The following is a 13,967-nucleotide window of genomic DNA, read 5'->3' on the forward strand; positions in this document are numbered from 1 at the left end:
TAGTTTAGGGGGTATGAGTGGGTGTGGAGCAGAGTTGCTCTTCCAGATGCAAAGCAGTAAGACTAAGGCTACAGAAAATCATTTCACAAAACTCCACACCCTTTCATGGTAAAAACACTCAACAAACTATCAACAGAAGGAAACTACGTCAACATAGTAAAGGCCATCTATGAAAATCCCACAACTAACATCATATGCAATCTGAAAGACCAAAGATATGTTTTTGCAATATCTATCAGCAACAAAGCAACAATGCACATTTTCACCACTTCTATTCAAAACAGTATTGGATGACCTAGCCGGAGCAATTAGGCAAGAGAAAGAAATAAACAGAATAAAATTAGAAATAAAAGTAAAATTATTTCTGTTTTCATTTGACTTAATGTCTATGTAGAATACCCTTACACACACACACAGACACACACACACACACACACAAACTTTGTCAGAATGATTAAATGTATTTGGTAATGTTTTAGAATAAAAAAAATTACCATGTAAAAACATATCATGGCTGGGCATGGTGACTCATGCCTATAGTCCCAGAATTTTGAGAGTCTGAGATGGGAGGATAGATTGCGGTCAAGATTTCAAGAACAGCTTGGGCAACAAAGCAAAACCCTGTTTCTACAGAGAGAGAGAGAGAAAGAGAAAGAAAGAGAAAGTAAGGAAAGGAGAAAGAGAGAGAGAGAGGAGAAAGAGAAAGAAAGAAAAGAAAAGACAGAAAAAGAGAAAGAAAAGGAAAGAAAAAAAGAAAAAATAATAAATCTCTTACATTTCAATACTTATGCAAACAGGAAACGACCCAAAACAAAATTAGGACCCACACCCATTAGGATGGCTTTACCAAAATAATAGAAAATAACAAGTTCTAGCAAAGATGTATAGAAATTGTAACTGTTATGCATTGCTGGAGGGACCATAAAATGATGCATCCACTATGGCGGCCTGGATGACAGTTCCGCAGAAAACTAAACACAGAATTACCATTTTACCAGAGTTTTCACTTCTGGGCATGTGCCTCAAAGAATTGAAAGCAGGATCTCAAAGAGAAAATTACACACCCATGTTCATAGCAGCATCATTCACAATAGCTAAAAGGTGGAGGCAGCCCAAGCGTCATCTATTGGATAAACAAGATATAGTATACACACACAGGGGAATATTATTCAGCCTTAAACAGAAAGTTCTGACCCATGCGATGGCATGGATGAACCCTAAAGACATGATGCCAGCAGAAATAAGCTGGTTTCAGAAGGACAAAAGTTGTTTGCTTGCCCTTATATGGGGTATCTAGTGTAGTGAAATCCATAGAGACAAGAAGTGGAATGATGTTTTCCAGGTATGAAGTTTTGGTTTGGGAAGATGAAAAATTCCTGGAGATGAATGATGGTACTATGGTTGTACAACAATATTACTTTACTTAATGACACTGAAGCATATGCTCGAAAGTGGTTAAAATAATGTATTTTGTGTTTGAATAATTTACCACAGTCAAAAAGAAAAAGATTTAATATTTGAAGCAGTTTCCCTACTTCCAAGATCAATAAAAATATAGAGGACTAGGAGAGTGTGTCTGAGTCTCCAGGACACCCTTCCTTCTGTGCAAGCCCCACAGCACCCTAACAGACAAATAGAGTTGAAGATGCCTCATTGCAGGTGACACAAAATAACATGAGAAAGTTTGGGAGTGGGCATGATGGTAGCAGTGGGTGCCTGACCCAGTCCAGGAGCAGCTGCTAGTGCAACAAGGACCAAAGAAGGGGAGATGAAGCTGGCAGTAGTGGTAGCAGCCTCTCAAGCTGGAGAGGGGCATCTGCTATCCTATGAAAATGGTTCATAGTTGATATATCTGGCAAAGATATGTCATCCTGTCTACCTTTCATGACCAACTACAGTTTTCATTGCAGTGTACGTCATGATAGTGGCATATTTCATCCAGAAGCAAGCAAACATGAAGAAAATGTCCCTTAGTGCTTTGGTCAACCTGGCATGGCAGTCCCCAACACAAGATGAATATTATACCATTTCTTGATAAATACCGGGAGTGCATGATGACCATTCAGACACCTGGGAAAATGACTAGGCTGAATAACATTGTTAAAACAATGAGGAAAGAAAGAGATTTATTCTTGGTAAAGGAACACCTGGATCCAGAACGTAAAGACCTGAAAGAAGATTGCCCAAGATGTGGACTTTTGGATCAGGACCTTGGTAACACTGATCCTATTTATGACAACCAAAAGCAAAGCAGTGCCTTGTCTATGAGTAGGAATCTGAATGGGGGAACTGAACAGGAAGCAACAGAAAAGAGGAAGAGGAGCTCAGTGCTAACAGCAGGATGAGATCTCAGAGAACACCAAAAAGGCCCAGAGTGACCCTTTGTTTTCTGCTCAGAGCCTTGCCCGTTACACCTTTTAAAACACTCACTTAACAAAGATGGCTACTGGTATATTCTAACTGAGCCTGATCCACACACCCTTGGTCCTCAGAAGGTTGAAGACTGCTAGGCAGGAGAACTTATTCCTGAAGACCTCCACAGTGACTGCTTCTATGAACAGGTTTTATTAGCCTAACACGATTGAGCTCCCCAGGTAAAGATGTCCAATGACCAGCTGGCTGTCTGTGGTTGGGAAGAAGGGCTACTCTAGGATGCAGGCCTCTCATGGAGTATGGAAAGGGATGTGGTACTTTGAAATCACCAAGGATAAGTTGTCACCAGACACCACTGCCAATGGGATTGGTTTCAGCCCTAAGGTAACCATCAGTCTCCCTTAGGTTATGATAAATTTAGCTATTCTTGGTAGAGCAAAAAGGAACCAAGTTCCACCAGTCCACAGACAAACAGTACTCTTCTAGCTATGGACGAGGACAGGTCCTGGGATTTTATATTAATCTTCCTGAAAACACAGAGACAGCCAACTTATTGTCTGATACTTGCAAAGATAAGACTTTGAAAAGTTCAAGAATTATTTGTACTTTGAGAAAAAAGACTTTTCGGCTAAAGCACAGAAGAGCCTAAAACAGATTCTGCACGGTAAAATAATAATTTATAAAAATGGTGTCAATTAAGATGTTGTTTAAAAGATATTTTGAGGGGTTGGTTTCCAGCCATCTCCTGGGAAAACAGCTGCATGGTTTGTATTAACTTTGGACTGTCCTGCAAGTGTCATTCAAATGATCTCACTCCCCTATGAGTGACATGGGCTGGGACGCTGTGGTAGAGCACACTACTGCTGATGTCTTGTATCTCCTGGAGACAGAAGTGGATGGGAGGCACGGTCCTCCATGGGATCCCTGAATAGTTCCCTCTTTCTTCTCAAATATGGATTTCTGGGGAATAATACTAGATGGCTTTTGTTGTTGTTTTGAACTGTCTCAAATGTTCTCTCAAAGATTCTGCAGAACATAGCCTATCCACTTAGCAAGCTAAAAGGCTGAATAAGACTGTGAGAGATGCCCTGCTCATCATCATTCTTCTTCCACTTCCACTTCCTGCTCTTATATTCTTACCATCAGCCAACAGCTACTGATCCCAAGATCTTGTAATCCCTCTGGACTGCATACCTTGCCAGCTGGAACTTTTATCTTACTGTATTTTCTAAGGAGTGAATAATCTTGTCCAAATAACTAACATATTTAAGACATTTCCGTCTGTAGACACTGATTCCATGCTATCTGTTTTCCAAGGAAGTGGTGAGCAAGTTTCTGAGAACACCTGAAATCAATGACTGTCCCTTCCAAACCAAAAGTGATGTCCTTTTGGTGCGGGTTTGGTTTTGTTATTAATTTTAAAACATACCTTTGAAGGCTTAGATCTCTGAAACTACTAGATTTCTAGAAGTGTAATTGTGAAAGAAGTTTGCTTGCGTCATTAACAAAATGAAAACTCTTCCTAAATAAAATTTGTTCTGAAGTTGAAAAAAAAGAATAATATGAGATTGGAACCTGGGAGGTCTGAAGATTCCCAGGAGCACTCTCAATTCTGAAGCTCATTGTAAGATAAGGGCTCCCAACAGCCCTTCGCTTCTTATGAATCCCTGGAAGGACTCACATAACTCACTGAAAACTGTGACATTCATTAATATGATTTTCTACAGTGAAATAATACAGATTACAGTAATTCAAGGGAAGAGGCACATAAGCAGAGTTCAGAAGAATTCCAAGCACAAGCATCCAGTTTTCCTCTCCCAGTGGAGTAATACACAATGCTGCATTCTGCTGGCAACAATGTGTGATTCTATGTAGGAAGCGTTGCCAACCAGCAAAACTCACCCAGGCTTGGTGTCCAGGGGACTTTTGAGTGATGGGGTGGGTGAGAGTGGGGTTGTTATGTAGAGCTTGATGATTATCCTCATGGCTCACTTGAGTTTCCACTGAATTGACAATGAAATTTCAACCTTCCATCTTTGGTCATTTTCTTTTAAAATTCTCTAAAGTAAATTATTTAAAAAATTCTCACTTAAACCAGCTGTTCATTTAATATAATGCTCAACACAAATAGTTTCAAAAAGTCAGTTATGTCATTAAAACAATTGTTTAGTCATTCAAACATTCAGATAGCAACACCACGTAGTACTAAAATCGAACTAGTCACAGGGGCAGGATTTCAGCAACAGCAAGAGAAAGTAGAACAAATAGGAATGAGCGAAGAATAGACAAGTAATGGGTGTGAATTGACCTGGAAAATATTGTGGTGATGTCCAAAGATAAATCAATAGTTGTTTGTTAAACAAGTGAAAGACCACGCATTCTCAGTCCAGGAGAGCCACCAGGGGGCGGTCGGGGTCTCTTGGATTGTAAGAGGCTCAAGAGAGTCAAACTGAATGAACCCTGCACAGTTGCTCACTGACTCATGTAAATGTTAGAGCAGCTGCTTCCTCCCACAGGGCAAATCCACAGCACACAGCCACCCTGGGCTGGCCCCTCACAGTGTAGCTGCTCTCAGGACTGTGGACCTAGGTGGAGATAAAGGCAGTAAAGATTTGCATACAGCAGCACACAACACACCCCCTCCCTGCACAGAGCTCAATAGGAGATAAAGAGCCATCAGAATCCAGCCCCAGCTCTGGAGCCAGGGGTCTCTTCCAATATCAGCACCATGGCCTGGACTCTGCTCCTCCTCCAGTTCCTCCTCACTTGCTGCCCAGGTTAAGAGAGATTTCAAATACCAGCCTTTGGAGGGATCCCTTTTTCTCCCTTCTCATTTCTAACATGTGTTTGTTTTTTTGTTTCAGGGTCCAATTCTCAGGCTGTAGTGACTCAGGAGCCCTCACTGACTGTGTCCCCAGGAGGGACAGTCACTCTCACCTGTGGTTCCAGCACTGGAGCAGTCACCAGTGGTAACTATCCACACTGGTTCCAGCAGAAGCCTGGACAAGCCCCTAGAACACTGATTTACAATACAAACAGCAAATACTCCTGGACCCCCGCCCGCTTCTCAGGCTCCCTCGCTGAGGGCAAAGCTGCCCTGACACTGTCAGGTGCACAGCCTGAGGACGAGGCAGAGTATTACTGCTTGCTGTACCATAGTGGTACTCAGCACAGTGACAGACTCATAAGAGGAACCAAGACATAAACCTCCCTAGGCCCTTGTGATATGGAGATCACATGATCAGACACGCCAGCTCTCAAAGCAGCTTACATGTGGACCAGCCATAGGGGAAGGGAAGGGTATGAATTGATTCCTATTTCTGCTTAAGCCCTGAAGTGCAGGAAATGTGAGAATGATTTGGGAGTTACTGGATCCAGGAAAAAAAAAAAAAAAAGAGTTAATTGTTTTATATTCCAAAAGGAACACTAACAGCTGGATCAGATCTAAAGGTTGAGCCTAAATATATTTCCTCCAGAAAGAAGCTTCTTCAAAGTATGGGCTTTCTGAGCTAAGAGTAAAGACAAGAAACTGTTCTTTTTGTATATTACCAAAGTTTGTTTTATTGAGTTACTTTCAAAGAAATACATGCCTATTATATAAAACAAGAATATTAAAAACCATCAAGTTCACTGCAAAGCTATCTCATCGTGAACAATGAAAATCAGTACATTACTTCATTTGGAAGCATTCTTTCATTATTGTTCTCAATATTTCCTCAGAGGTGATCAAACCTTGTGCTTTTTTTTTCTGATTTTACACATCTTTTAAGGTTAATGTGACTAGTATTCCATTCTTCAAAAGGATAAAATATTTGAATGATTTTTAATTTTTAAAAATGTTTTATTATACTTTAAGTTCCGGGGTACATGTGCACAGTGTGCAGGTTTGTTAATTTTATTTTGATTTGAGTACCAATGAAAAAATATAGTTATATAGGTAATTCCAATTGTTAAATTTTCAGACAAAGATGGGATATTGTGTTATTATTAAAACATGCCTGGTTATTTCTATAGGTTTAGTTCGGTAAGGGAAAATGCCTGCAATTTTCAATGGAAAGACTGGAGTACCTTATGCCTGACTCCACAATACACAACCTAGAGAAACAAGGGTTTCCAGCTCATGTTTGCTGGAGCATAATAGATTCAGTTATGAGGAACAATTTATATGCAAAACTATTTCAATGTCTTCATGCATGTGTTGGAACAGTACATCTCCAATTTTATTGTGCATACAAATTATCCGGGGATCTTACAAAATGCAGTTTCTGATTGAATGAGTTTGAATTGTTGATGCAGTTTCTGCATTTCCAAGGTGTGCCCGCCACAGAAAATCCACATATATGTTTCAATAGTAATAAGTCCAGCCAGGAGCAGAGGCTCACGTGTGTAATCCTAGCACTTTGGGAGGCTGAGGCAGGAAGATGACTTGAGGCCAGGAGTTTGAGACCAGCCAAGGTCAACAGAGCAAGATCTTTTCTCTAAGGTTGTATTTTTTTAATATGAAAAAGGAATTAGCTGGGTATTGTGCTACAGGCTTGTAGTCCTATATACTAAGGAGGCTGAGGCAGGAGAAGAGCTTTAGCCCAGGAGTTAAAAGCTGCAGTGAGTCATGATCATGACACTGCACTCCGGCCTGGGTGGCAGAGTGAGATCTTGTTGCTAGTAATAATAATAATAATAAGTCCATAAGAATAGTATAAAATAAAGAGAACCCTTGGCAGACAGGAGCTGAAGTAAAATCACTGACATAGGGAATTAATGAGCTTGGATGATAGAAGCACCCCACACTCCATGGAGGGAGATGACCAGGGAGGACAGCGGCAAAGCTGGGAGAGGCTTCCCTTTCTTTACAAACAAAACCAAAAGCAAACAGACAACAAACCTGACCTCCCCTCTGGCTCCCGTCCAACATTCTTACTGGCTTCTCTTCCATTCTTTTCTATAGTGTAGCCCATCCTTAGGCTCTCCCCTTCCGCATCTCTGATTCCTGAATTCCCTTCCGGGGTCTCTCTCCTTTTCCTACCACCACTTCTCCCCTCTGACTTCCTGAGCTAATTATCAAGCGTTTTATAACAGAAAACTCATTGCATTTTTCTAGATCTGTCCTTGAAAGATGACACTCATATTTTTATTCTTTTTCTTGAATGTCTCTGATACCTTTAGTTCTGAAGATACCCGAAGTTTTGGTTGATTCTCTTTCTTCACCTCAGCCGGGTCCTCCTCCTCCTCCTTCCTGGGCTTCTCGGTGTGTCCAGTGAATCCAGTGAACCACACAAATATGCTAATCAGTTCTCCCCAGCCCCCACCACTCTGTCTTGTGTGCTGATCTAGCGAGGAATTAAATAGGAAGAGAGACCCTTGGGTTTCTGTGCAGCCTGGGAAGTGAGTTCATGGCTGGACTCAGCTGGGACACCAGACACCTGGTGTCTGTTGATGGTTAGTGGTCCCGGGGTCCTACAGCAGCTGTGCCCTCCCAGGGTGCCTTGAGAGTCACTGACCATGCTCTCCTACCTCCCACTCACCTCTCCTCAAGGAGGACAACCAGACTCAGCATCCTTTGTGAGGGGTACAGCCAGAGATCAGCATAGATTTACATTCAGACCTTTCCCCTAAAAGATGCCATGGAAGAGGGGCTGTCCCCCCTAATCTGTGTGGCTCAGGAAGCAGAGCCCTAGAGACATCTCTACCATGGAGAAGACCCCTCCTCTTCTCCCTCCTCATTCTGTGCACAGGTGGCTAGGGACAGAAAGGCAGGGACTGGCACTGGGAGGACCAGGGCTCTGTCTTGCTCCCCTGACTCACAGAGTCACCTCCCACATCCTGTGTCTCTCTCCTGACTCTCAGGGCTCTGGGCAGTCAGGGCTCACTTGGTAGCCTACACAGTCTGTCTATGATGAAACCAGTCACCAACTCCTGGAAGCAGCAGCAAAAAGGTTCTTGGAATTGTGTCCTGGTACCAACAATGACAAGAAACTGCCTCCAAACCTCTGGTTTATAGAAGCAAATATCTGCCTGCAAGGATCCAGGATGGATGCTCAGGCTACCAGTTTGGCAAGGAGGCCTTCCCAAGCACCTCTGGGCTCCAGGCTGAGGATAACGCTGATCTCAACTATTGGCTTCAGACAGCCCCCTGGAGGCACTGTTTGTGCTGCAGTCTGGGGGAGGGAGACAGGAACATGTCAGGTCTCCTAGGAACATAACCTAACTGCAGCACCACATACAACCAGGACAGCTGGGCTGTTTTACCATTTGTGTGCGTGTTTGCTGGTGCTGCTGCTAACCAGTGTCCAAGGCTCAGATTAGGGACAGTGATCTAGAGAATGCTGCTTTGTTTTCTCAGGGCCAGACTTTAGAGAGACCCCTTAGCCACAGCACTGTCAGACTGCCTCAGAACAACCAGAAAGTCCTTGATTTCTGGAACAGGCTGCCCTGGAAACAGAGTCATGATAGGCCAGGGCAAGCAGGGACAGAATCCAGCTGAGTCTGTCTCAGGCACATGCATTAATAAAGATCTCTGTTTTTCCTTATTGTTTATTGAACACCTACTATGTGCCAGGGTCAAGTCTAGTGCTAAGGATACAGAGGTGACAAGACAGACAGGGATCCTGTCTTCACAGGACTGACACCAAGCAGAAATGTGAGGGCCAGCAAGTCAATAGGAAAAAGGTATATTGTGGTGTATCCAAGAGGGGACACTGGCCAGAGCGGGGAGAGCAATAGGAAGCCCTTAGGGAGTTGTAAGCAAGGAAGACACAGACCCTGATTTGAGACTGAGGAGAAAAGTCCAGCTTCTCCAAAGAAGGTGAAAAAGGAGGGGAGAGAGTGAAAGTGGACAGTCTAATTAGGAGATGGTAACTTTGCCCTCATGAGAGATGAGGTGTCCAGCAAGCGATGCAGCAGCTAAGCTGGAAAAATATGCGTGACCCACACCGTGGTGTGTGTAAGACTAAAGGAAAGAGGTCACTAGGTTGAAACCTGACCTTGTTCCTGTGATAAGAGCCTGACAACATCCTCCTGCTGCTACTGAGTGCCTCACACACCTTTTTTCTTTGGGTATTTCCTGGGACTCAGGACTCATTGCTTCCCTTCTCTCATATTCAGTGACATTTATTTCAAACATGACTTTGCACACCCAGAGAGAGACCTGGCTCCTTTCTATGGAACAAAAGCACTGAGAATCAGGACAGAGCCTTCTACAGCACATGGGATGATGCCTCACACACTAACGGTGCTGCTGTTAAAGCTCGTGATCAAACCTCCCCGGAGCTACCTCAGAAACCATGAGAAGGGAGGTGTCAGTGCTGAGGTGTTTCACTTGAGGGTACGCTAATTTGCAGTTTGTCCAGTCCCCTCCCAGGCATTTTTACCAACCCTTCTGTTTACCTCCTTTCATCCCTGCCTCCTTCCTGGGGCAGGCTTCCGGGCCTCTGGTGTCTGCTGCTCTGTCTCCATCACAAACAGAGCAGTAGGGAGGTTATCTGATAATGAAGTTCCCTCCTCATACTCAGTTGTCTGGTTCCCCTTAGGAATTCTTCTGGTTGATGAGAATGTTCTGTTTTATTTCTGCCCTACAGTAAGACCCCAGCCATTTGTGAGGCCAAGGAGATTGACCTCATTCTGTTGAAGCAGGATGATATTTAACATGTGTATTCAAATAACATCATCAACTTGTGAGCAAGTCAATCCGTTCTTCAGAATTATGGAAATGCGTGTCTCTCAGCTGTCAGCAATGGGCTTCAGATCCGGAGAGTGACGAACTTGTCAGGGCAGGGCCAGCCACAGGAAGATGTTTCTGTACAGTTAGTGACTCCATTCATCGTGTTTCCCCTGCTGAGATCCAAGCTCCATGAGATGGTTTATTGTTCTTGTTTTCTGTCTTGTCATTGCCCAAAACACTGCCTGACACTAAGGATAGACTTAATACATGTTTGTTAAATATGTGGGTTCTCCTACACTGGAATCCCAAAAAGATGAACAGATCTGAGATCAAGATAATTTTTTAAAGTTCTGGATATTTTGTATTTGAAATTCCAAGATCTTTCAATAGAAGATACTAAGTATGAAGTTTTGTCTTTGCATCTGGTTATCAGGAGAAGGATATGAATATGCAAATACATAGATATCACACATACCTCTCCATGGCCCAGAGACTTGAGAGCTCAGCTGGTCTCTGCAGCTGCCAATCACGGCCTCTATTCACTAATTTATGGTCTGATTCCCATGGACCCACATATGCTGGATCCAGTGGGTTCATGTGGAGAAAGTGGAGAGGGCCTGATGGGCTTTCCCAGTTCTGCTTAAAAAACCACAGGAAGCAAGTAGATCATGAAGCAAATTCTGGGGACAAAATCTCTTAAGAGCAAATAAACTGCAGAACATGGGTGAGTTGGGAAAATTTCTGGCAATATTTATATAACTAAGAAGTTTTACACTAGATATCCTTCAACACAATATTCATTACAGAGCTTCCAATCAGCCATATGATCAATACAACTCAAACACTAAACTCATCAACCCCAAGTCCCATAATAGGCTTTGATGAGGAAATTCTTGAAGGAAGAAAGATGGGTTTGTGCGCTTTGTGTCCACAGAAGAGATATTTCTGCACTAGGACAACAGGGTAAAGCCATTAAACAGTTACAAATATAGCTGCCCATCTGGACTTTATTCTAATCCCATATGCAATGCTGTGAGTCCTGCATCTGCAAATCGTAGCATTCATTGTACTTCCTTCAGTTTCCCAATTGCTACAATAAACTAACTTTAGACATAGATGATTAAAAACCAAATCTATTAATGTGAGAGTCCTTGGTATCTGTTGCTTTAATGAACAAGAATTATGGTACACTTCAAATGTATATATTTGTTAATTTATGTCCCAATGATATGATACTGCTTCATTGATCTGTTGTAAAAATCATCCAGCAAAGGAGTAAGTGGATGGGTAAAATGGGTTGAAAAATTAAACAAGATGAACCATATTGATGATTGTCAAAGTTGGCCACAGGCACAAACAATTCATTAGAAAATTCTCTGTGTATTTGTATGTCTCAAAAGTTTCCATGCTAATCAGTGTTGAAAATATCCTTGTTTGTGATGAGATGTTTATGTTCTGCGTTTAACAGGTGTACAATGTGGACAAAATATAAAAGCTTACACTTTGACTTCAAGTAGGAGCCCATCTTCCCCAACAGGCCGAGGAGAAGCTGGTGTGGAGGACGTGGAAAAGACAGGAGCTCAGGGTTTCCCAGGAAACACAAGTGAGTGAGCCTGGACCCCTAAAAGCAAGGGCAGGGCTGTGAGTTGGGCTGTGGGGGTGTGTAGGGGCCACAGTGTGAAGGACAGGTGGCTGAAGCCTCACAGTTCGGGTTTTATAATAACAATGAGGAGTTACTTAAGGGTCTTTAGCCTGGGAGTGCCCTGCCTGCCCCATCTGAATGAGAGGGGTGTCTCCAAATGCCTTGAGGAGAGAGTGCCTGAGAAAAGTGAGTGATCCTGATTCTAGATGATTCACTAAACACTTTGTGAGTCTAGAAATCCAGAGGCCATTTGCACAGTTAGCACAAGCGTTGATGTGGCTACACTGAGAAGTGGTGGTCTCTGCCTTTGTCTCCTCAGACATTCAACTCATTTGCAAGAGAACTTTGTGTATAAAATACATACTGATCTTTCTGATAAACTGAAAACACCTAGTGAAAAATTACAGGTGGTAATATCACAATACAATTTGTGTAACAGGTAGAACAAATTCTTGACCAAAAAATATGAAACACCTGTGCAGAAAATTATGTTTTTACTTAAGGAGATAATGGCTAAGTTCATAAAATAGTGAAATATGTCACACTGCTCACTGGTAAAGGTAAGTCTAGCAAATCTATTAGTTGTCCTGTATCACAAAATCTCTATAAAATGTATGAAATAGTTGTAAATGTAACTTTTGCTGAATTGCTGCCTTTAACATGTTTTGGATCCTTTATTTTTCCTGGAAAATTTTCATTATTCACTGTCTTTTTGAACAGCCCCTGGCTGCCCTTCAACCTGGCTCCTTAGCTGACCCATTTCCCATGATGCACACTCCGATGGCACATGTGGGCAAATAGATTTTTCTAAAATGCCCTTTTGGGGCGCTGACACCTTTAAAACCTATATATGTACAGGTCTGCACATCCCGCAGACCAAGACTACTTCTGGGAGTGAGAAATCACAGTAATAATGAATCGGATGAGAGAAGCAGTGTCCAGGAATCAGACCATGGATATGTGAATACAGACACTGACTGGTGAGCTGCGGAGACCAGCTGGGTTCTGAAGTCTCTGAGCCATGGGAAAGTGTGTGTCCTGGGACCAGCATCAGACACTGTGGGGCTGCCCTGTGGTTCCTACACAGCTGCTCAGTAAGGACCATTCAATCAAAGGAATCCAACCCTGGGGGCTGGATCCTATGTTCACTGATGGGCACTTGGCCACTGTGTCCCCTCTGGCCTGGCAGAGTTCCCTGAGCAGGGACCTGTGTATGGTCTCAACAGGTGCTTCCTCCCAGGGCCTTGCAAGAAGAAAAGCAAAGGTTCCTCCTGCTCAGTCTGCAGAGTGAGCTGAGCTGCATCCCCAGGGCTCAGGCAGGGGCTGGGCAGTCCCTGGGTGGAAACACATTTGCATGAGCAGCCCCTCCTCTGCAGGGTAGGAAGAAAAGAAGGCCTGAGGCAGCCCAGCCCCACTGCAGGTAAAGAGGCTGTGTCCACCATGGCCAGGACTCCGCTCCTCCTCCTGCTCCTTTCTCACTGCACAGGTACGAAAAGACCTCAGAGACAAGGGCCAGCACCTCAGCCCGATTGTGACTCTTCTGACAAAGATCCCTGAAAAACTTGACCCTGGTTTCTGTCTTAGCACCCATTAATGTCTGTGTTTGCAGGTTCCCTCTCCCAGCCTGTGCTGACTCAGCCGGCCTCCCTCTCAGCATCTCCTGGAGCATCTGCCAGTCTCACATGCACCTTCAGCGGTGGCATCGTCGTTGCTGGCTACCACATACACTGGTACCAGCAGAAGCCAGGGAGTCCTCCCCGGTATCTTCTGAGGTACAAATCAGACTCAGATAAGCACCAGGGCTCTGGAGTCCCCAGCCGCTTCTCTGGATCCAAAGATGCTTCAGCGAATACAGGGATTTTACGCGTCTCTGGGCTCCAGTCTGAGGATGAGGCTGACTATTACTGTGCCATCTGGCACAGCAGCGGTTCTCACAGTGACACACACAGATGGGGAAGTGGGACAAAATCTCACCCTGCTCTGGGTCTTGCTCTGTAACAATTTTTAAATTTTAAAATAACTGGCCTAGGCACAAACTACATTTGGATGTACTTTCTAGTTGTTAAAGCTCTTCTGTCAATTTCCCATCCATTTTTCTGATGTCTCAGTAAAACTAAAACAGAACAAAAGAAAACCACGTGATGACCTTGAAGTGTTGGCTGCTTGTCCATGTGTGCTAACATCAGGACATGTGGAGCTGGACTTTTTTCTTGAAAGAAGCAAAATGAGGCTTTCCAAGCTCACATCGTGGTCAGAGCCTGGGGACATGGTAGCAGGTGAACAGTCCCCTGCAGC

The 13,967-nt window shown here is 43.5% G+C and overlaps 1 protein-coding gene and 1 gene segment (V, D, J or C); both read left to right on the forward strand.

Annotated features, from left to right (window-relative positions):
* The first annotated feature begins 5,027 nt into the window (after nucleotides 1-5,027).
* Nucleotides 5,028-5,578, forward strand: LOC108539913 (Ig lambda chain V region 4A-like). The segment is given in 2 exon segments: nucleotides 5,028-5,150; nucleotides 5,238-5,578. Coding segments are annotated over 2 exon segments (390 nt in total).
* A 7,473-nt stretch (nucleotides 5,579-13,051) lies between these two features.
* Nucleotides 13,052-13,670, forward strand: LOC108539914 (immunoglobulin omega chain-like). Its single transcript, XM_017888858.1, has 2 exons — nucleotides 13,052-13,158; nucleotides 13,282-13,670. Exons 1-2 carry the CDS (start codon nucleotides 13,113-13,115, stop codon nucleotides 13,668-13,670), a joined length of 435 nt encoding a protein of 144 aa, XP_017744347.1. The 5' UTR covers nucleotides 13,052-13,112.
* The last annotated feature ends 297 nt before the right edge of the window (nucleotides 13,671-13,967 follow it).

This window comes from Rhinopithecus bieti, unplaced genomic scaffold (assembly GCF_001698545.2).
Source record: "Rhinopithecus bieti isolate Rb0 unplaced genomic scaffold, ASM169854v2 scaffold_18923, whole genome shotgun sequence".
Classification (NCBI taxonomy): domain Eukaryota; kingdom Metazoa; phylum Chordata; class Mammalia; order Primates; family Cercopithecidae; genus Rhinopithecus; species Rhinopithecus bieti.